General features: G+C 49.9%; 1 protein-coding gene across 3 annotated transcripts in view; it reads right to left on the bottom strand.

Annotated features, from left to right (window-relative positions):
• Positions 1-21,394, bottom strand: part of PEBP4 (phosphatidylethanolamine binding protein 4) — a 226,979-nt gene that overhangs the window by 185,131 nt on the left and 20,454 nt on the right. For all 3 annotated transcript variants that reach the window (XM_054498212.2, XM_054498210.2, XM_054498211.2), the window contains exon 3: positions 21,015-21,141. In XM_054498212.2, coding sequence (XP_054354187.1) covers positions 21,015-21,141 — 127 coding nt within the window. The remainder of the gene's footprint in view (positions 1-21,014; positions 21,142-21,394) is intronic.

Raw genomic sequence — 21,394 nt, forward strand, 5'->3', positions numbered from 1 at the left:
TCAAAGCATTGTTGGGAAGATTAAATGATGATGATACATAAAGAATATAGCCCTGCCAGCCCAGCTCTCTGGAGGCAGAAAATCTGCCCTATGCAGGCTGCACACAGACTCAGGGAGCCAACGGCTGCCGGGGGCATTTGGCCATGATTGCCCCTTCCCCAACCTAAGGTTCTGCAGGCAAGCGCCAGCTCCTCTCTGTGGAGCCTTGGCCCATGGAAAGGCAGAGAGAATGGCTCTCGTGTCCCTATCTGGGGGTCCCAAAGGGCTTCCATGAGGGAGCTGAGCCTCCAAAATCATTAATTCTGAAAAGCCACACATGAAAAGGAACCTGCTTTGGCAGGGGGCAAAAGAAGTGTGTTTGTTAGCATGCTGTTCTGGGAGGTTCTTTAGGTGCACCCTGCTTCTTAAGCCTGATCCTGGGCTTCTGGAACCTGCGACTCACCCCGTTACCATGGCGTCTGCTGAGCAGCACCTGGCGGTGGTGCCTCTCATCTCAGCAAAGTGGCTATGACTTCTGGCTACTTTTCCCCTAGCCAGGGTGAGGAGGCGAGAGAGGAGGGTGCCAGGCATCTCATCTGCTCAATGCTAGAAAGGAAATTAAAATATTGCAGAGAAATCGCAGAATTCCTGCGTGCACTGCTTTTCATTTTTCAAAGAGCTTTTGTGGGCATTATGTCACTTGAGCTACCTAAAAACCCTGGGACAGCAGGGATGACCAGGAATGTTTTATTTGCCCATGTTATGCATGAGCAGATCAAGAACGTGGAGAGGTTAACCTTCTCACCCGCAGTCAAGGTGAGTGACAACGGGAGGAGCATAACACAAAGAAAGCTCGAGAAAAACAAGGAGACCTGGCTTGTGGTTTGGGCTCTATCACTACCTGCCTGCATGACCTCGGGCAAGACCCTTATCTATGCTTCAACTTTCTTGTCTGCAAACTGAGGAGCAGGAGACCCACTGCACCAAGCCCACAGGACTACCATGAGACAAGGCTAAGTGATTGGAAACATGTGACAGGCTCTCTAAATGTAAGGCACAGTAAGAATGACTTATCGGGAGGTCACGCATCCCGCAGCACAGTTAAGAATGGGGAAGGGTTGGGGAGGGGTGTGAGACGACTTTAGTGAGCACCTACTACGGAAAGAGCTCCAAATACGCTAATTGGTTCCTTCAAGTACATTTTCTCCTTTGATGACCTTGGTGCCCATTACAAAGATATTATCTTGACCCGAGCTCAGTGGCTCATGCCTGTAATCCCAGTACTTTGGGAGGCTGAGGTGGGCGGATCACTTGAGGCCAGGGGTTCGAGACCAGCCTGGCCAACATGGTGAAACCCTGTCTCTACTAAAAATACAAAAATTAGGCAGGTGTGGTTGCAGGTGCCTGTAATCCCAGCTACTTGGGAGGCTGAGGCATCAGAATCACTTGAGCCCAGAAGGCGGAGGTTGCAGTGAGCCAAGATCATACCATGGTACTCCAGCCTGGGTAATGGAGTGAGACTCTGTCTCAAAAGAAAAAAAAAAAAAAAAAAAGATATCTTATTTACTTTTACAGATGAGAGAACTAGCCTAAGAGGTTGAGAAACTTAAGCTAGTTGGATACAGAACTCAGATCTAAACTCAGATCTGTCTATCCTATGTTGATTTCCTGGCCCCACCTCTGAAAAATACACCAGAAGACATTTTACATGTGTCAGGGCTCACAGGCTAAAACTAGGCACTTTACTCACATCCTCATTCTAAGCCTATTTACTCTTAGTTTAGACATAATTCTGACATAGTCAGCTCTCAGGTTTCCCACACTGCCACACATCAGAAGGACCATAAGGACACTAATCATCCTTGACAGCAGCAAGAAGTGACAGATGACAGGAGGATGATAAAATGTTTAAAAATAATTTTAGCAGTTTGGGGTGGTTTTGTGTAGAAGCAATAGCCCTACACATTTCCTTGGTCCCCATAGATATCACTTGTGCATGATCTAAGAAAATGTCTGCCTTCCTCATGAACATAAAATAAAACCTATATTCCGCGGGCAGGCCTGGCTCCAGAGAAAGAATTTTCACATTGGGTGGGGCGGCTGGTGAAACGAGAGAGGCAACACATATTCACTGAAGACTTGCAGGCAGCAAGAGGGAAGCAAGCGAAGACAGTGACACGAAATAGATGATCTGGTGCAAAATCGCCATTGGCTTATTATAGACGTAATCAGTGAAGATGGATCGGAACTCTGTCTTGTGTCAGCACAGTCCTAGGCCTCGGGGATTCAGCCGTGAGATTGACTCTCTCTGCCCTCTTGGAACTTCCCTAGGGTCGGTCCTGCAGGGAGTGTGTTGTGTTGATCTTCGGCTTCTAACCTCTGGGGAGGGACGTAGCCCCTTCCTGGTCCACCTAAAGTCATCTTTAATACTGCCCACCCACTCTCCACACTGTGCAGCTCGACTAAGGCAACCTCCAGAGTTCTAATTCCCTGTCATAGATGATTGAGAACTAGGGCAACCTCCTCTCCAGGGCAAGGCCAAACCTACTCAAAGGATCCTGGGCTGGGGGATTTGCAGGCTGTGTAGGAGCACGCTGACAGAACCCTGGTGAGAATACAAGTCAATAACTCCGGCCACTGTTGAAAAGAAATACTTGTACTTAGCGAGGGCACCGTTCTGTGACAGATGTTTACAATGATGACACTGCATCATTTAACAAAGGTTAAATCATGTTCATTAGACTTTGTTTAAGAAGGCATGGCCATGTGTCATGTTTTAGAAAGAGTGCCATTACAAATGATTCAAATAAGAAGTTTGAGTACATGAATGAGCCAGAGTCAGCTATCCAGAAGATGAGTTTAGAAGGAACAGCTCATTCCCAAGTGCGGCATTACTGCATTGCCATTTTTAATTTTAAAAACCTACGTAAATTTTAGCTGGGTGCGGTGACTCACGCCAGTAATCCCAGCACTTTGGGAGGCTGAGGCGGGTGGATCACCTGAGGTTAGGAGTTTGAGACCAGCCTGACCAACATGGACAAACCCCGTCTCTACTAAAAATACAAAAATTAGCCGGGCGCGGTAGCGCACGCCTGTAATCCCAGCTACTTAGGAGGCTGAGGCAGGAGAATTGCTTGAACCTGGGAGGTGGAGGTTGCAGTGAGCCAAGATCACGCCATCGCACTCCAGCCTGGATGACATGAGTGAAACTCCGTCTCAAAAAAACAAAAACAAAAACAAAACCTACGTAAATTTTAAAATCCTACGTCCTAACTCCAACCCCCATGTCATTTCCGTAATAGACCACACCACGTTCTCTGGATCACCTGGTAGCCTTATGGCATGAGGCAGATAGAGTGCTCTCATGTGTCCATGAGACCTTGGTGAGGATATGACAAGCCCCATGTTGCTTCATGTAGGATCTGATGCCTGGTTAGCCTCTCCCCAGGCGACCTCTCCCTCCTGCACAGCCTGGGTGGCCTAAACACCTGGACTCTAGCCTCGGCTCTGTCATCAGCCCCGGGCCCAGTGAATGCTGAGATCTCAGCTCTGGTCTCTGTCCAGCTCCCGTCTTTGCAAACTTCCCCAGGGTCAGAAACAGCTTCTGCCCAGAAGGAGTTAAGTTTCCAACATGTCACAGAGGATCAAAGAGCCCTGAGGGGTCTGCTACAAAAAAAATCAAGGCAGTTTGTCAAAAGGCAAGTCCCAGGACCCCTACTGGAGGGAAAATGCATTGGACATACCTGGAACTTTTCCAGGAGAACAGAAGCTCCAAACTCAGGGATCTCAGATCCTGCAGCATAGCCTTGCGTTCCCACACACTGTAGGGGTGGGGGAGTGGGGTGGAGGTGAGTGTTGAACCTTGGACCTTTCTCATTACACCGCAGGGACCTCATAAATAGGAGGGCCTTGTAATAGCTTGACGGGCCTGAAAAGATGGCAGTGGTATTTCAGGTACAACCTGAAACTTGGATTCCATCTCTCTCTGAAAGCCTCCTACTCCCATAGCTTAAGCAAGAAGAATCACCCTGGAAACCCCGAAATGTTGAGAGCAGGACTCATTTACCTGTTATTTGAGAGCCAGCCATGATGTTGTGAGTAAACTTGGGAAACAGACAGCTGGCGTTGAAATCCTGGCTTCATCACTCACGAACTGTGCGACCTTGGGCAAGTTGCTTAACCTATCTGTGCCTCAGTTTTCTCATCTATAAAACGGGGATAATGATGGTTGTGAAGAGTAAATGAGCTAATATTTCTAAAGCACTTAGAACAGTGTCTGGCACATGTCAGTGTGTGCCAAATAAAACAAAATAATTGGGCAAAGGCAGGGGATTGAAAGATGAGGCATTTCTAAGAAACGCGGCTGAGGTTCAAATGTGGGGAGGTCTCTCTCCTCACCCCCAGAGGCAGCAGGTCCTGAATGGAGCTGCAGGGGAGGGAGTGCGTGAAGGGTTAAACCCCCAAGTGTGCAGAAAAACAAGTTCCATCTGGTCCCTGGGACAAAGCAACAGCCTGCAAAGCCCCCAGCCCGGGCTCCTGCTCAAAGGACACATTGCTTTTTAAAATTCCAACTTGTAGCTGCCTCGATCTATAAATCAACCCGTTCTCTACACCCTAGAGCTCCGAGAAGCATTCGCAAATGGCAGCAAGATATCCATCCTCCCAGAATAGGCCTAGGAAAGTGCCCTTGCAATTGGGCCGGGGTTACCTGGTACCCAGCCTCTCCGCTTCCGGGGCTTCCTCTTTGACCTCCTTCAAGGCAGGCATTGGTCTCCCATGGCAAAGAGCAGGCAGGCAAGACAGAGCCAATGGTCAAGGCTCCAGCTGGGAGCGGGACTTTTGCTTAGATGCCCAACTTCAGTGACCTGCCCCTGGACTCAGTTGAGTTCCTGTCTTTGTTCATCATCACAAAAAGAAAACTAAAGCTGCTTGCCCTGCCTCCCGACACTGTGACTGAGACCCTATTTTTAGATGCCAGGCAGAGAGTGGGGCAAGGCTGATTAATGAGAAACATCAAATACTCCACGGAGGCTGGGGGAACCTTACTTAGAGAAGCAGCAGGCTGCTTCTTGGCTCCCTGGCTGATCTGCACACGAGGCAGCTTGTGCCTCAGTACCTGCTGAAGGACCCCAGGGCTCTCCGTACCTGGAAGAGGAGAAGGAGCCAGGATAAGGCTGAGGGAGCTTCTTCGTGGACCTTGGCTGGAGGCAGAGTCCCTCAGTTTTTACCACCCCTAGACCTGTGCCCACGCCTGGATGATGCTGAATCCAGCACCAGCATTAACCCTGCAGGGCAGGAAAGTAATTCATAAAAAGTTGGGCAATTCAAAGTTACAGTTTCCACAGCAACCAGCACTCAGACCATTTGGGTAGCTGAAGCCTTTCCCTCTTAGCGTTCGCCCCCCCGTCCCCCATAGCATTTTTTCCTTCTTATTAAAGTAATACACATTCATTGGAGAACATATGGAAATTACAGACAAGTGTAAAGGAGAAAATAAAAATCACCCTTAGTCTCAACACTCAAGGAGATCCAATGTTAACATTTTGATATATTCTCCGTTCGCCTAGTTTTTCATTTTTGCATGCATAAAAGATATAATTTTTGAAAATTGGAACTATTGTTAAATGACTATTTTATCATTTGGCTTCCTTCGCTTAAAAATATATTGTGAGATTTTCCAATAGCCTTAAATATTCTTCAAGACCATGCTTTTTAACGGCTATATGGTACTTTTTCATATGGATAGAGCACATTTTATCTAATCAATCTATTGTTGAACATTTAAGATGATTTTCTTTTCTTTCCTGCTATTTTAAATAACACTACAATGAACATCCTTTTACATAAATTTTTGTGTGTTTCTCTGATTCAGTAATCAGATTAGAATAAACTCCTAGAGCTAAAATTACTGCTCAAACACAATGGACATGCTAATGACTTTGATAGGCATTATTGAATCATCAGATTCATCTAGAAAAGTTGAAGCAATTTGTACTTTTGCCTGCAGTGTATACTCTTTTAAGAAAAGAACACAAACTGTCATTTAGTTGATTTTTAAATAAAGTTATACACTATTTTCTAAAATCACATTTTTTACACTGTAAATGGAATGGAACTTCCCCCATATTTTTAATGAACTTTCTTCTTTCTATAATCACCCATTAACATCCTTTTTTTTAAAAAAAAAATAGGGTATTCATCTTTTTCTTGCTGATTTATAAGAGCCCTTTATGCATAAAGATAATAATGCATTGCATATTTGTGGCACATATGTTCTCTCAGTTTGTCATGGGGCTTTTATTTTATTTATGGCAATTAAAGTGCAGAGTTTCAAATGTTGTTGTAATTTACATCCCTGTTTCTTTTTATCCCTTTGTCCTTTGACTTTATACCTAGGCAGACCTTTTCTCTCCTGAGATCAGCTATGTATCTATTTGAATGTTGTTGTTCTAGTTATTTTGTGGCTGTGTGAGTTTGGTTTTCTGTCCACTGCTCTAAGCCACATGGACTTCAGGTAGAGGCAAGGACTGGCTTTCACTTCTCTAGGGGTCTGGAGGCAGGAGCCTGCCTGGACAGGTCAGAGGCAGTGGCCAAGGAGGCGCAGAACCTGACCTGCCTGCTGCTCCTGCCTAACAGGTCTCAGCCTGGCAGGTTCCTCTCCACAGGGCCCTGGGATGTTGCTGGTGAATGGAAAAGATGAACGAGGAGGAGGAAATAGCTGTTCCACGATTACATACTGAAAAAGGTACACCTCACGTGGCCCTGTTTCCCATCTGAGGTGGGGGCGGTGGAGGATGGGAGCGCCAGATGTATGGAAAGCTGGCAAGTTGCTTCACTCTTAGCACGTTAGAAATCAAGGAATCCAATTCCAAACCTGAAATTAACCATCACTCTATTTGCAAGATGAAGAGTTTGAGGCAGCTGCTGACATTGCATATCCCCAAACACCAGGTTTTCGTGAAGGAGAAATGCTATGGAGGTGGAGGAACCTGGGGGTCTCCAGAGATACAGGTCTTCACTTCAGCCTACCCCCACCCCTCACTCTCCAGGGACCCTAGACACAGAAAGTACCAGGTGGGAGGGGTTGATGCTGAACAGAGGGTGTTACCTTAGGACACTGTCCAGGCAGAGGACACTGCAGGCTGCCTCCTCTGTCCAGCCTCGGGAGAGTGTGCCTTCCTGCATCCCTATTTCAATCCAGCCTTCAAACTTCTCACTAAGGCTGCTTGGCCAGTTTGCCAAGTCAGATCTGCAAGGGATTTGTGCATTCACCCCACGGGTTTACTGAGCATCCACTATCTGCATAGCCATGTGTCCAGCCTTGTAATTTATTCCTCTTCAACCAAGGATAAAGTATTTCCTTCAAATCTCCCTCTCCTCTTTCTCTCTCCTTAAATCTTTAAAGAAGCAAACAAACAAACAAAAAACCCCTCTGTCTTGAGTCCTACATCCACTGGCCACTGCCTTGCCTCGACTGTCATGTTGCAAGGCTGCACTAGTCACCTGGGTGGCCGAGATGACTGTCCATCACCATCACCACCATCATCCTCAACTACCAAATGCTTCTGGAGTTTGGCATTGACAGGTTGACATACATGATCTCTTGTCATCTTCATCTAATAACATTTTTTCAACAAATATTTACTAAGTGCCTACCATGTGACTGAAACTGTTCCAATGCTTGGCATGCACCAGTGAATAAACCAGACAAAGATTCCTGCCCTCATGCAGCTTACATTCTAGCTGTGGGGTGGGGGTGAGAATAGATAAAATGAACAAGCAAAAAATGTAAAAAAATGAAAAAATGATATGTAAGTTAGAAGGTGGTGAAGGAAAGTGGTGAAGGTTAGAAGGTGAACACGAAGGAAAGAAGTTAAGAGGGATAAGAGTTCTCTGGGCTGTCAGAGCTGGGGGATCTGGAAGGCCTCCTTGGAAGGTAACCTTTAAGCAAAGATTTGAAGGAGAGGAAGACATGAGTTATGAAGCTATGAGTGGGAGGGGGGGATGCAGACAGATACCATCCTAGTGCAAAGGCCCTATAGAGCATGCCCCATGCAGTCGAGAAACAGAAAGGAGGCTGGGCATGACAGCTCATGCCTGTAATCCCAGCATTTTGGGAGGCCAAGGCGGGCAGATCACTCAAGGCCAGGAGTTCAAGACCAGCCTGACCAACATGGTGAAACCCTGTCTTTACTACAAATACAAAAATTAGCCAGATGTGGTGGTGCACACCTGTAGTCCCAGCTGCTTGGGAGTTTGAGACAGGAGAATCACTTGAACCCGGGAGGCAGAAGTTGCAGTGAGTCGAGATCGTGCCACTGCACTCCAGCCTGGGTGAAAGAAAAAAGAGAGAAAGAGAGAGAGAGAGAAAGGAAGGAGTGAGGTAAGTAAGGGAGGCAATGAGAAGTTAGTAGTTGAGGTCAGAGAAGTGAAGAGGTGATGGGCTGGCTCATACCAGGTCTGGGAAGCCACTGTCAGCACTTTGGCTCTCACTCTGGTGAAATGGGGAGGAATCGAAGGATTTTGAGCAGAGGCTGAGCTGGTCTGACCTGCAGATGTAAAGGCTCACTCTGACTGCCTGGCTGAGAGTATGCTGGGCGTTGAGGCAGGCAGAGGTGGTGGCAGGGAGATGGGTTAGGAGGCTGTTGCAATGACCCAGGTCAGAAGGATGGTGACCCTGGCCAGGGTGCTGATGGTGGATGAGACAGGTGGTCAGCTCTGGATATAGTTTCCTGGTGCATTGGCTGCATGGTGAGAGAGAAAGAAAGTTGCAGTGAGCCAAGAGTGTGCCACTGCACTCCTGCATGGGTGACAGAGTGGGACCCTGTCTCAAAAAAAAAAAAAAAAAAAAAAAAGAGATACTGATGACTCCAACATGTCCAGCCTGCACAGCTAGAAGGCTGGAGTTGCTCTTGACCAAGACGGGGCAAGACTGAAGATGGAGCAGGCTGGGGCAGGCTGGGGTTGGGAGTGGTGACTGGGTACTTGGGGCTGGCCATGTTTCATTTGAGGGGCTTATCACACACCCCAAATGCATGTGAGCAGGAAATCGTTGTTATGTGGATGAAATTTAAAGTCATGACATTGGATGAGACCACCCGGCAGAAGAAGTTGGGAACAAGAAAGGAGAAAAGGAGACACCGAAGTGAGAGCCAGAAAGAGTGAAAGTTAGTCCAGAGAGTGTGGGTCATGGAGGCCAAGGGGGAAAAAACAACAAAAAAACCTGTCTAGGAAGAGGCAGTGACCCACTCAGTAAAATGCTGCTGATGGGTCAAGAAAGATTAGGACTGAGGATTGACCACTGGCTCTCACCCCTGAAATGGATACTCCACCCATTTTAAGGTGAGGAAAACGAATTGCAGAGCGAGGAAGTAACTTGCCCAAGGTCACAAGCTGCAAGTAACAGCGCTAAGATTTAAACTCAGGTCTGTGCAAAGCCAGGGGCCTTGGCACTTCTCAAACTCACCCCTTGCGCTCCAAGTGTTCCATAGACCAAGGAAGGCAGCTCTGAGAGGCAACAATTCGTGTTCCTGCTAGGTATTCGTACTCAGGAAGCCTGAGGGGAGGGGAAACTGCAGGTGAATAGGGGACTGACAGTGCAATTTTTAAAATCTTTTCAATCCAGGGCAAGGTGTGAGAGGCACGCTCAGTGCTGGGCCTTCTTTTCTTGCAAATGACCATCCCACCCAGCTAACTAGGGGCTTGACCCGGGAAGGCACTTCCAGTTAGCGGCGGAGGTTTAAAGCGTTGCATCCTGGAGATATTTGCATTTTAATGGCAGAAGGGCATTTCCATAACCAAGGGCAAAGAGAGATAGGGCAGGGGTTGCCGAGAGAGGTGAGCCCACCCGACCCAAATCAGGGATCCTCTGTTTTTTTCACTCCTGGGTGACCTGCCCTCTGCAACGCCTTCCTGCATTGGTGGCCCCAGCCACTCAGCCAGCTCACAGGTTCCTGGGGCAGGATGACGGTCACCTATCTCCCCCTGGTGTCGGCTCTTCCCATTGCAGCCCCGGGAGATAGAGGGCGATCTCCGCCTACCCGCCAGCGAGGCCTGGGGAGCCACACCTAAGACGTGGGTCCAGGGTCCTTCTCCCTATCCCATCCTCTGCAGCTCTACACCTGGGCCATGGCACAAACCCTCCGCATTGCCAGCACCTGGGAGTTCGAATGTGTAATGGCTTCTTCTGACTCAATATCAGGTTAGCTGTGCAGACCTAACCCGCAGTAAAGAAATGAGGGTCCCTGATTTGTGCACACCACTGTACCCCCACATAATTTCCTCGGCTGAATCACTTGATATTGCCAGGCCACCATTAGCCCATTTGTAAAGGGAGGTGACAGAACCAGAGGAGTCTCACAACCCACTCCTTCCCTGTACTGGCTTAGGTGGCTGGCTTCTTCCCAGGGCCTGGAGCAGTCCCTGGAAACACCTCAGGACATTCGGGGTGTACTGCAGGTTGCTCTCCACCCACCAGAAGCAGTACTGTGGAGTGGTTAGGGGCAGGAGCCTTGGAGGCTGCACAGACCTGGGTTCAAATCATGACTCTGTTGCTCATGAGCAGTGGGAATCTTTCTATGCCTCAGTTTCCTCATCTGTGACATGAGGGGACTCATGCCTTCTGTGTTGGGTGGCTGCAAGGCTTAAGTGTGATACTGTTCATAAAGTGCTTAGCACAGAGCCTGGCCATGTGGAGAATGGCCAGCAAATATCGCCATGTAGTAAACACTGGGGACCAGAGGGCTGGAGTGGGTGGGAAAAAGGCTAGAGCCAGGGGATCCAGGCTCTAGTCTCATCACGCCACGTAATACATCTGTACTTTAGAGCAAACTAATGTCTGCCAGGTTGTGAGGAGGCTCAAATGAGGTACTGAGGCAGCACGCCGATGGGTGCCAGGTTGGGAGCCAGCCCAGCTGCGCTCTCCTGCTGATCTTGGGAGAGTTGCTTTATCTCTAAGGGCTGTGGGTTTCTCATCATGGACAGGGATCAACACCTGCCTGACCCACCTCTCAGGAGTGACTGGAGATGAGGAGTGTGAAATGACAGCACTGACGTGCTACAAATAAAAAGGACTGTCATGATAGGGAAAGCGTTTTGAAAATTGTACAGCTTACCCCGTTGTTAGCAAGAGACCAAGCCCCCCCAGCATCCTGCACTTGCTCCATATCGTGGCATGCATCTCCCTGCATGGGATCTGCCTATTTTCTTGCTGGTCTCCCAAGCATAGAGGTCTCTGCCCTCAAGGAGTTTATGTTCTCATTGGAGAGACAAACAAGAAAATGAATGGTGAGAACCCTGAAGGTAATACCAGGGGCAGAGGTAGGCAGTTCTCCATCCACCTGAAATCCTTGCTAGAAACACCCAGTGAAGGAACAACAATTCTCAGAAGGGAAGCTTAGCCCCAGGGCAACTGCCCAATGGCTTGGCAAAGATGGACAGGGTTACAGAACCCTTGTATAATGAAGAAGGTGCTGGAACGGAAGTCAGGAGGCCTGGGTGGTCGTCTAGGCTCTCTATTAATTTGAAAAGACTACATATTGTATGATTCTAACTTTATGACATTCTGGAGAAGGCAAAACTACGGAGACAGTGAAAAGACCAGTGGTTGCCAGAGGTTAGAGGGAGGCATGAACAGGTGGAGCACGGAGGATTTTCAGGGCAACGAAACTACTTTGTACGATACTATGATGCCATCACGCATTTGTAGAAACCCACAGAATGTGTGACACCAAGAGTGAACCCTAATGTGAGCTATGGATTTGGGTGATAGTGATGTGTCAGCGTAGGTTCGTTGAGTAGAACAAATGCACCGCTCTGGTGGGGGGTGCTTAGGGTGGGGGAGGCTGTGCCTGTGTGGGGGCAGGGGTACATGGGAACTCTCTGCACCATCTGTTCAATTTTGCTGTGAACCTAAGACTGCTCTAAAACATAAAGTCTATTAAAAATAAATAAATAATTTTCCCTGATCTGTTGTTTCCTCACCTGTAAAACAGAGACACTAATACCTGCTCTGCCTGCCATGGCACCCACATGGCCATGATTGAGGTCTAGTGGACTTTCCAAGTACAAGACCAACATGTCAGGGGTGCGCTGGTCTCTGGAAGAATGAGAGATGCCCTCAAAGTCGGGATCCTATGACAACTGCCCCTGCCAGCCCAGCCCCCAGCAGCTGCTGCAGCCCCCTCCTCTGGCAGTTCTCACCTCCCCACCAGGCAGTGGGGGTTTTGGACTGCAGTGGGCACCTCCTCCCAGCAGCAGCTCCCCACAGCAGAGCTGGGAGCTCCACCCACCTCCTTCTCTCCACCCCTCACCCACAAGCATGCAAGTTTTAACAAATAACACATGATACTGCTCTTCTAAAAATCTGCAAAACCTTTCTCAAAACTCCCCTTTAGGCCACCAACTTCTTTCACCATTGAGAGCAGGCAACAAGTCCCTGTAGCATTCAAAATGCTCTTCCTTCTAAATGGCTCCCACAAAGGCCGGCAGCTATTTTAAAATCCAAGAAGCCTTTGCTGACACTCCCAACATACCGCTGTGAACAGATCCCAAACATGTGAAGAGCCCTACACTGATGCTTGTTCAATGCCTTTAAAACAAACAAAAAAAAACAACCCAGGATGCAAATCCATTGAGTGCTCCTTTCAGGTCCCATGTGCCCCCTTGGTAGATCAGCCCACACAATTTTTTCAAAGAAACAGTATTTGATCTGAGAAACATCTGGAACCTGTTTCCCCAGCATTTGACTGGGAGCTTTCAGTGGATGTCAGCGGCCCAGTCGCTGAGCCTGCACCCTGCCTGCCTGAGCTGCCGGCAGGATCCTTCGGACTGGGGGTGGCGAATTGGGTGAGAGGGGGCGCTGTTTGATTAAAAGCTGCCGGGGGCAGGTTCAGGTCTGACCGGAAGTTCTGGAATGACAAAGAAGGCCACGAGGATAACGAGCCCTGGGAGTGAAGATCAAAACTGGGAATCCTGCTTGAAGCCGCCCTGAGTAAGACAGTTGCCAGAGCACGTGGCCATTCTGTTACGGTTTCCCCTCAGCCATTAAGTGTTTAACAGACAAGTAATAACAACAACAATGGACATTCTCACTATTGCAAGATGCCCATCACAGGTAGGGCAGGGATGCGTTCTGTGTGTATCCCTCACTCCCGGAACAGTATCTGGCAGAGGGGCAGAGAGTGGAACCCCATCCGGATCTGCTCTAGCGAATACATGAATGAGTGAATGACACCCCCTGTCCACTGTCAACATCACAGGCCTGTTTTCAGGAATCGGGGGATTCCGGAGGCAAAATTACATAGGTGAAAAGTAGTTGAGTGCAAACCAGGAAACCTGCCATCTGGGGCTGGTTCTCCCACTTCCCAGTTTTGGCAAGCGTGACCTTGGGCAGCGCCCTTATCTGTCATCAAGGGGATAATCCCTGCTCTGTCCATCTCCCCATGTTGCTAGGAGGATCGGTCCTGTGAAGTCCTGCATAGAAGTGTCTTTGCAACCTGAACATCTAACCGCAAAGGTTAGAAATGCTGACAATCCTCACTCCCCTTTCACCCAGTCCAGTTGTACCCAGAGGAGCCCCGGATGACCTGGCTGAGGACCTGGGCTACAGTGGGACACAGCTGAGTGATGTTAGCACTTTGACTACTTACACTGAAGGAGCCAGAGACAAAGGATAAAATGACCTGATTCATCCTTGACTGGGTGCTGGGCGCTCTCCTCACCTGCCTTCCCAGACCTGGCTCCACCTGTTAGCACCTGAGCCCTTCATTTACAAGCTCAGCGGCCTCCTGTCCCCTCTGCCTCTGGGCCTTAAACACACACAGGCCTCCTAAAACCTCGGAAAGTCCAACTCTTCTTCTATGTCTTCTGCCCTTCAGACTACAAATCCGTCTCTTCTTATGGTAGTGACAACTGATCCCATCCATGAAACTCCAGTTAGGTGCTCGGCACCAAATACGGTGGCATCTCATGAATTCTTCCCTAAACCCTCACCTGATGCACTGGTGATCTCCCCAGGGTGGCCCCTTACCCTGTCCTGACTTTACCTTCTGCTCCCAGCCCGCAGTACTGGAATGATCGAGATCCAGTGGCTCTTCCCCCGCCTGGCCCCATGCAGCCTCTCCCAGCGGTGGAGCCTAGTGACTCCTGCTCCCATTCCTGCTTCTTCCCTGCACCTTCCTCCTCTGTGCACCTTCGCTTCTTCTGCAATGTCCGTGATATCATCATTTCCCACGCTCTGCCCCAAAGTCTTTCCACCCTGCAATTTCATGACATTGCCTCTTCCCCCTACAGTAGGGGCTCCGCTGGCTGAGCTCCAGCTGCCAGGGTCAGCATAGGGCAGCCCCCTCCAGCCCCTGCGGCCACACCTGCACCCCTCCTGCCCACTATCCCCTTCCTCCTCCTCTTCCCTCAAAAGCGTCTTCTGCACCTCCCAGCCCTGACTTCCAGTCAGTGGCCAGGTCCCATTGGCTCCAAAGGAGCTGGACACCCTTTGAAATATCCTCCTAACTCCCACCATCCACACCATTTATCACCTTGGAATGAGCATTTCCGGTCGACCCATCAACCCCTCCTTCTGCTATATTTTGACATTGCCCTTTTATTGACTCCTTCCTGCCAGAATTTACTAATTTATTTAGAGTTGGGGTCTTGCTCTGTTGCCCAGGCTGGAGTGCAGTGGCACAATCATAGCTCCTTAGCTTACTGCAGGCTTGAACTCCTGGGTTCAAGTGAACTAGCCTCCCCAGTACCTAGGACTACAGGTGTGAACTACCAGGCCTGGCTACTTTTTTTTTTTTGAAACAGAGTCTTGCTCTGTTGCCCAGGCTGGAGTACAGTGGCATGATCTAGGCTCACTGCAACCTCTGCCTCCTGGGTTCAAGTGATTCTCCTATCTCAGCCTCCCAAGTACCTGGGATTACAGGCACGTGCCACCACACCCAGCTAAGTTTTGTATTTTTAGTAGAAATGGGGTTTCACCATGTTGGCCAGGCTGATCTCCTGACTTCAAGTGATCTGCCCACCTCAGCCTCCCAAAGTGCTGGGATTACAGGCATCAACCACCATGAGGCCTGGTTAACTTCATTTTTTTGTAGAGATGGGGTCTCTAACTCCTGACCTCAAGCCTCCTGTCTTGGGCTCCCAAGGTGCTGGGATTAGAGACATGACCCACTTCATAAATATTACTGAACACATACTGTGCCCAGTATGTGCCACTGTACCCAGCCCCTGCCAGCATTTAAATATCCGCAGGCATCTCTCCTCCCCTGAAAAAGCGGTGGTGTGAGTAGCCCACCCCATGGGATCCACTCCTCATTTACTCCTCAGTCCCCTCACACAGGTAACCAGTGGCTTGCTGGGGTAAGGCAGTGCGTGCGTTTCTTGTGGCCTCACCCGACGTCTCTGGCTGGCTGCTGTTGAGCATGGCAGAGCTCCCCCCAGGTAAGCCTGTCCTCCTCTCAGAGTCCACCCCTGCTGGAACACTGAGGACGCAGACCCGGGCGCCCAGCCCTGCCTTCTCTTCTTGAGTCAGATGGCAGACCTGCCTCTTGGGCAGCTACCTCTGGATGCTACAGCCTACTCAGACTGTATGGGTCTCTGTGCAGAAGTCGGTGCCAATGGCTGCCATCCCTGTAAACCCAGTGCTTCTCTGTGTCCCCTTCTTGGTGAAGGCACCATTATTAGAGTTAACATATATCCCAGCTTGCCAGCGCCGTGCCCAATGACACGCATTGTCCTGGCATAACTATTAACAGCACCCCCCTTTAGTCTCAGAAGGGTCCTGTCTTAGATGAGAAACTCTATACTCAACCTCATTGTTATCCACTCACCTGCCCATCACAGAAACCCGAGGGTCATCTGGACTCTCCCTCTCCCCAGTATCCCCACAGCCCCCAAGCTCTATGGGTTCCACGTCCTTAACATCTTTTAAGCCCAACCCATGGTCCATGCCATCACCTAGGTTGCAGGCGGGCACCTTGTCTTCAGTCTTACCTTTCTTCCATTCTTCCACCTGCTGCTGGAGTGACCTTCCCAAATTGCAAATCTGATCACATTTACCAGCCTAAAAATCAAATGGTGACCCTCCTCCCCCAGTCACCAGCCAAGCTTCAAGATAAACTCTAAACTCCACCCCAGGGCCGTGAAGTCCTTGGCTCCTCACCATGGATGTGCCCCTGCCCTGCCCGCCCCGACCCCCCACCCCACCACAAGCCTCATCCCTCACCCCACCATCCTGGCTCCCATCTGTCCCTTGCTGGGTCCTGGCTCACTGACACCCTGTGTCCCCATGCTTGCCTGCTACCTGTCTATCTCCCCAGCTATACTGCAAGCTCCGTGATAGTGTCTTTCGTCTCTGAATCAATAGCACTAACATGGTGCCTGATTCACAGTATGTGTTCAGTAATATTTACGAAGTGAGTCACTGCACATCCCTAACACCAAATAGCCCGTGGCGGCAGCAGTCCCCTGAGCCAGTGGGCCTGCACTTGACTGCCTCCACACGTAGGACAGGAGACTCCACATGTTCTCTACTGGAAGTGCCTGCCTGTTGGCCTCTCTTTACTCAGACGAACGTCTCTGCTCCATCCATTAGGGGCTGTTCTTCTAGAATTGCTGTGGGTGTTGGGAGCCCCGTGTCCTTCTTCGGCTAATCATTTTGTGACTGCAGCAGCCTGTATTTTTCTGCTCTGCGTATACAGAGAAGGGTTGGTGGGGGCAGTGGACCTGTAAGTTCCGAGGTCTCTTATAGAGAGGAGAGTTCCAGGCCTCTAGAAAATTTGGGTTGAAACTTGTGTCTCCACCATGGGCCAATGAGGGCAAGAAGGTGCTCCATGGGAGGCGGCGACTGGAGGCCTGGGCTGGCATGAAATGCACTGGCCCAGGTGGGTGGGGCACTCAGGGCCACCTGCTTTGTGAGGAGAAGAAATAGTGCCTGGGCCAAGCCTGATTGGAAACTCAAGGGACAGCGGGACAGAACGAGGCAGCCTTTTGTTCCCTCCTTGTAAAGCAATGCACATTCCCCACTTAAAGGCAATTTCTGCACTTCAAAAGAATTCCAGCTGGCGAAATTTAAGGTGGAGAATAAGCCCCCAGTCAAGAAGCTTCTCAGGGGCCTTTCAGTTTTCCTTGGTTTGAGAACGGGATGCATTTTTAAATGTTTGCCTCTTCATGTTTGTCAGAGCGCCAGGGGAGAAACGCTTCCTCTTACTTCCACACCTCTCTCACTCAGCCATAGCTGGCACGGGAGCCAGCCACGTTTTCCTGTGCTATTTTGCCTTCTCATGAACCTGCCTGACTTCCTCTCTTTCTCTGCCTGCTTCCCCACCAACCCCCCAGCTCACACCCCACCCCTAGGGGGAGGAGAGAGTCCTGCTGCCCCGGGTTCACTAGGCTTAGCAGCTTTCCTTCAACAGATGCTGAAAGGGCCAACAGTTGGACTGACACAGCTCATAGCTCACACTCCAGGAGATGCTCTCCCACATGTCATTCATTCATTCATTCATGCATGCATTCATGCATTCACCTGTTCACTCTCTCACCTAGTCACCCAGTCAGCCAGCATGGGATCTGAGGTGCTGATGGGACTCGCGAGTGACTCAAAGAAAAACAACACATAGTCTTTCTCTCCTAGCTTACAAAGTGCTTGAAGCTTTGAGAGACAGGAATGAGCAACTACAGCACAAGACACAGGTAAGTCAAAACCCAGTTTAGAGGATAGGGACATTTTAAAAGCACAGAGAAAGAAAAGATCAGCTAGGGATATAGGTGGAGCCCAGAGGGAGGCAGTCAGGGAAGGCTTCCTAGAGGAGGAAGCATTGTGACGGGAGCAGGATCCAAAGACGCCAAGGATGGGGAAGTGGCCAATGCCAGAATATGGAGGTGGGAAGCTCTCTGATGGGCACAGAGGCGCTGCTGCACCCCTCTTTCCAGGGCTTTGGAGTTTGCTGGGGGCCGGGGTGGGGTTCCCAGGCATGTCCACTGGCAGTCACTGCTTTAGTGGCATTGCTTCAGTCACCTTGGAAGCAACGCACCATCCCCACATAGCAGTCACCAACTCGTGCCCTTCTCCATCAGGCCCAGAGGAAATATCTTCATGCTCTTCTCTGTCCTAAACACTCAGGCTCCCCGCACCCTTTTCTTGAGGGACCCAGATAGCACTTGTTCCTCCAGCCTCACCAGTCATGCCCTCTCCCTTAAGGGAAGCTCCAACTACCACCTTCCCTAGGAAGAACTATCCTTCCCGCCCACCCCCTTCCATTCTAATGAGGGAAAGCTTCCCTTCGGCCAGCCCACCGCTGCCTGTGCCAGCGCCCCCTGGTGTCTCCCTTAGAGCCCTTGCCAGCGGCCCACTGGCCAGGCCCATGGCCTCTGGAGTTGGGCAGACCTGGCTTTGACCCTGGCTCTGGCACCTTTCAGCTCTGTACTTGGCCAGATTGCTCACTTCCGTAGGACCTGCCCTTGCATTTCCTACCTAACATCCTTTCACCCTTATCTGATCAATCACACCTTGACTCGCATTCAGGGCAACCATCCTCCTCTGCTCTCAGTCCTTGTAGATTAAGGGGAGCTGTAGAGGGTCACTGCTAGGTTCAGGGATAGGCACGAGACCAAAGCGAGACCAATCCTGTGACTTTTAATGGATGGAAAACCCTATTTCCACGGGGGTTGACAAATTGGTCAAACACAAACCTAAGGCTGTTGGGGCCATCTTTGTCACCACAAGGAAAGACTCTATTTACAAATAAAAACAGCACAGAAAAAAACAGTCAAGAGACGGATTCCTGGTGACACTGAGCACCTGGATCCAGCCTCGCCTGAAGTTATCCCTGGAGTTTTCAGTTTTGTGAACCAATGTTTCCCCCTCTTTTCTGGCTTACGCCGATTTGAGTTGACTTTTTGTCACATGCCACTGACAGCCTTGATGAAAGAAATACTTAACTTGGAGACTTAAATGAAAAGCCCGAGTAGTGCCCGGGAACAAGGTGGCACTCAGTGACCACTTTTGGCAACTCTCTCTGAATCTGCCTTCTCATAGGTCTGTTACATTTCCATAAACTATAGTTCCATAGTAGTAGAAAACTATGTTTTTCTTCTTCCCACAGCTTCGATCAAATCTTCCTTTATAAAATCTTCACTCTCCCTGGCTTTCTTGACCACAGCTCTGTGTCCCTCATAAATCTCTATGTTCCACATCCGTTTTCTCCCCACCCCACCCCCGGGCTGAGGCAGGATGGGTTTAACAGTACAAGACTTCAGGATGTGGCGTGGGTGATGTCGTCTTTGTGTAATGTGCTGATAACCCAGGGCGACGAAACCAAATCAAACCAAAGACTTTCCCAACAGGCTTCAAATCCCTGCTCTGGAGGACAGCAGGTGCTCAGAAAAGTCTACACTGCCATCTAGTGGATGTCTGCAGCATCATCAGCACGCTGAAGGGAGCCCTTTGGGGAGAATTCCCTTGGGACTGTCCCTGGACTGTGAAAGCATCTGACTGACCCTCACTACATAAGGTACAAACCCCAAGACAAGTGAATGGATGGTGAAGCCGAGAGTCCTGTCCCGCAGAGTGGCATATACTCTTCTCTAAAAGAATGGGTTCCTGCCCAGCCTCTGTGGCCCTGCACCTCCCATCCCAGGAGTTAGAATCAGCAGCCTTCCTCTCTCTTCCCCTCTTGGCTGTCCACAGGTGTGCCCAGTCCAGGGGTTTCCAGGAAGGAGGGCTGATGCTGTGTGCACATGTGTGTGCATACAAGTGTGTGTGTGCACATGTGCACAATTGTGCACGTGTGTACACTTGTGCACATGTGTACTTTATTACTTGTCTTCCCAAAGGAAAGGGTGTTTGTCATGTTTGCAAACAAGACAACCTAGCAAAGCTTCATGATAACAGCCTCGTAACTTGCGAGCCATATCACAATCTATTTGCTCTCTGATAGTGAAAAACACTTCAAAGAGAAGAGTCTATTCCCCGCATTGGAGTAACTTGTGTGCTGCCGCCCTCAGAGCTTGTCATCCTACTAGGCTTAGCTGACTGCATGAGGCCTAACCAAGGCAGCACTGAGGGGAAGCAAGAACCCCTTGTGGCCCCTCCCTGCCACCCTGCACAGAAGGGTCCGGAAGGTAAGCCTTGGTGTGTGTGCTCGGTCACATCCCGACCATGACCCTTCTATCTCCAGGCATCTGTGACCCAAGTCCTGCCTAGATTGACACCAGCACCTCCTTCTAAAACACAGCAGAAAAGAGGCCAGTCTCCACCATTGACACTCTGGAGGCTCAGTCTGGCCCAGGAGTCAAGAAATAAAGAAGCAGAGACCAGAAGACCAGATCAGCTCCCCCAAAACACACTCTGGCTGCTGAGGGCAGCAGCAGACCCGTTTATCACTTCTACGACTCTTCCCCAGGCTACTCAGGCCCCTAAATGTAATAGTACTAATCACTGCCCAGTAAAATAGCTATTTCCAATTCCTAAAATGCTTTCTTCTTCTTTTATTCAACTTTGGGCAAAAGAAGAGTGTGTCTCATGTTGCGACAACAAAGCGTCAAGATGCACTGACCCCTCCCTGTTTAGGCGACTTGGGAAGCTCTGTCCTGGTAAATACCAGCTTCTCCCCAGCCCAGAAGCCATCTGAAGGCCCAGACACCCCACACCTTGACAGAGGACTCCTCCCATACCACGCCTTCTTCCACGTATCTGCCAACTCCAAAGCACACACCAGCTGGTCTCCACCAGGCTTGGGGTCCCAGATCTCAGGGGCAGCCAAGGACCTCCCAGAGCAGGGGAGCAGGAAGAGGCCTGGGCAGAATGGCCTCAACCATCACCAAAGTTTCCAGTCTGCAGCCCTCCCACCAGCCCCCAGCCTTCTCCTCAAGTCCACTCTAAGGAAGGCACAACTTTATGGCAACAGCCATCTGCTGCCACCAGACCCAACCCAGATGGCTCTGCATGCAGCTTCAAGTCACCTAGATGAGCAAGCCTGGAGGAACATCAAGACCCCCAACTCTGCCCCTGCTTTAACACAACCCTGCTCACTCACGTCCACGGCCCCCGGGAACTTGACTATCGGCTCCATCCAGGAGGTGATCTTCTGTCTGTAGTTGTTACAATCAGGAACAACCTTGCAGCCAATGCTCCCCAACTCTGGGTAGAAAACTTCAAGGCCCCTATAAACACAGAGGGGAGGTTGCCCTGTGTCAGGGTTTTAAGGGAGCCTGGGGTTCCCAAGGCTTCAGTCTAGCACTATTGGGAATGTAAAGTGAAATGGGATCAAATCCTAAACCTGCCACTAACTAGTTGTGCGATCGGAGAGTTACTTGACCTCCTTGTGCCTCAGTTTCCTCATCTGTAAAACGAAGACACTAATAATTCCTCCCTCATGGACTCAGTGTGAGAAGAAAAGTGGCGGTCAATGGTCAG

Source organism: Pongo pygmaeus, chromosome 7 (assembly GCF_028885625.2).
Source record: "Pongo pygmaeus isolate AG05252 chromosome 7, NHGRI_mPonPyg2-v2.0_pri, whole genome shotgun sequence".
Lineage (NCBI taxonomy): Eukaryota > Metazoa > Chordata > Mammalia > Primates > Hominidae > Pongo > Pongo pygmaeus.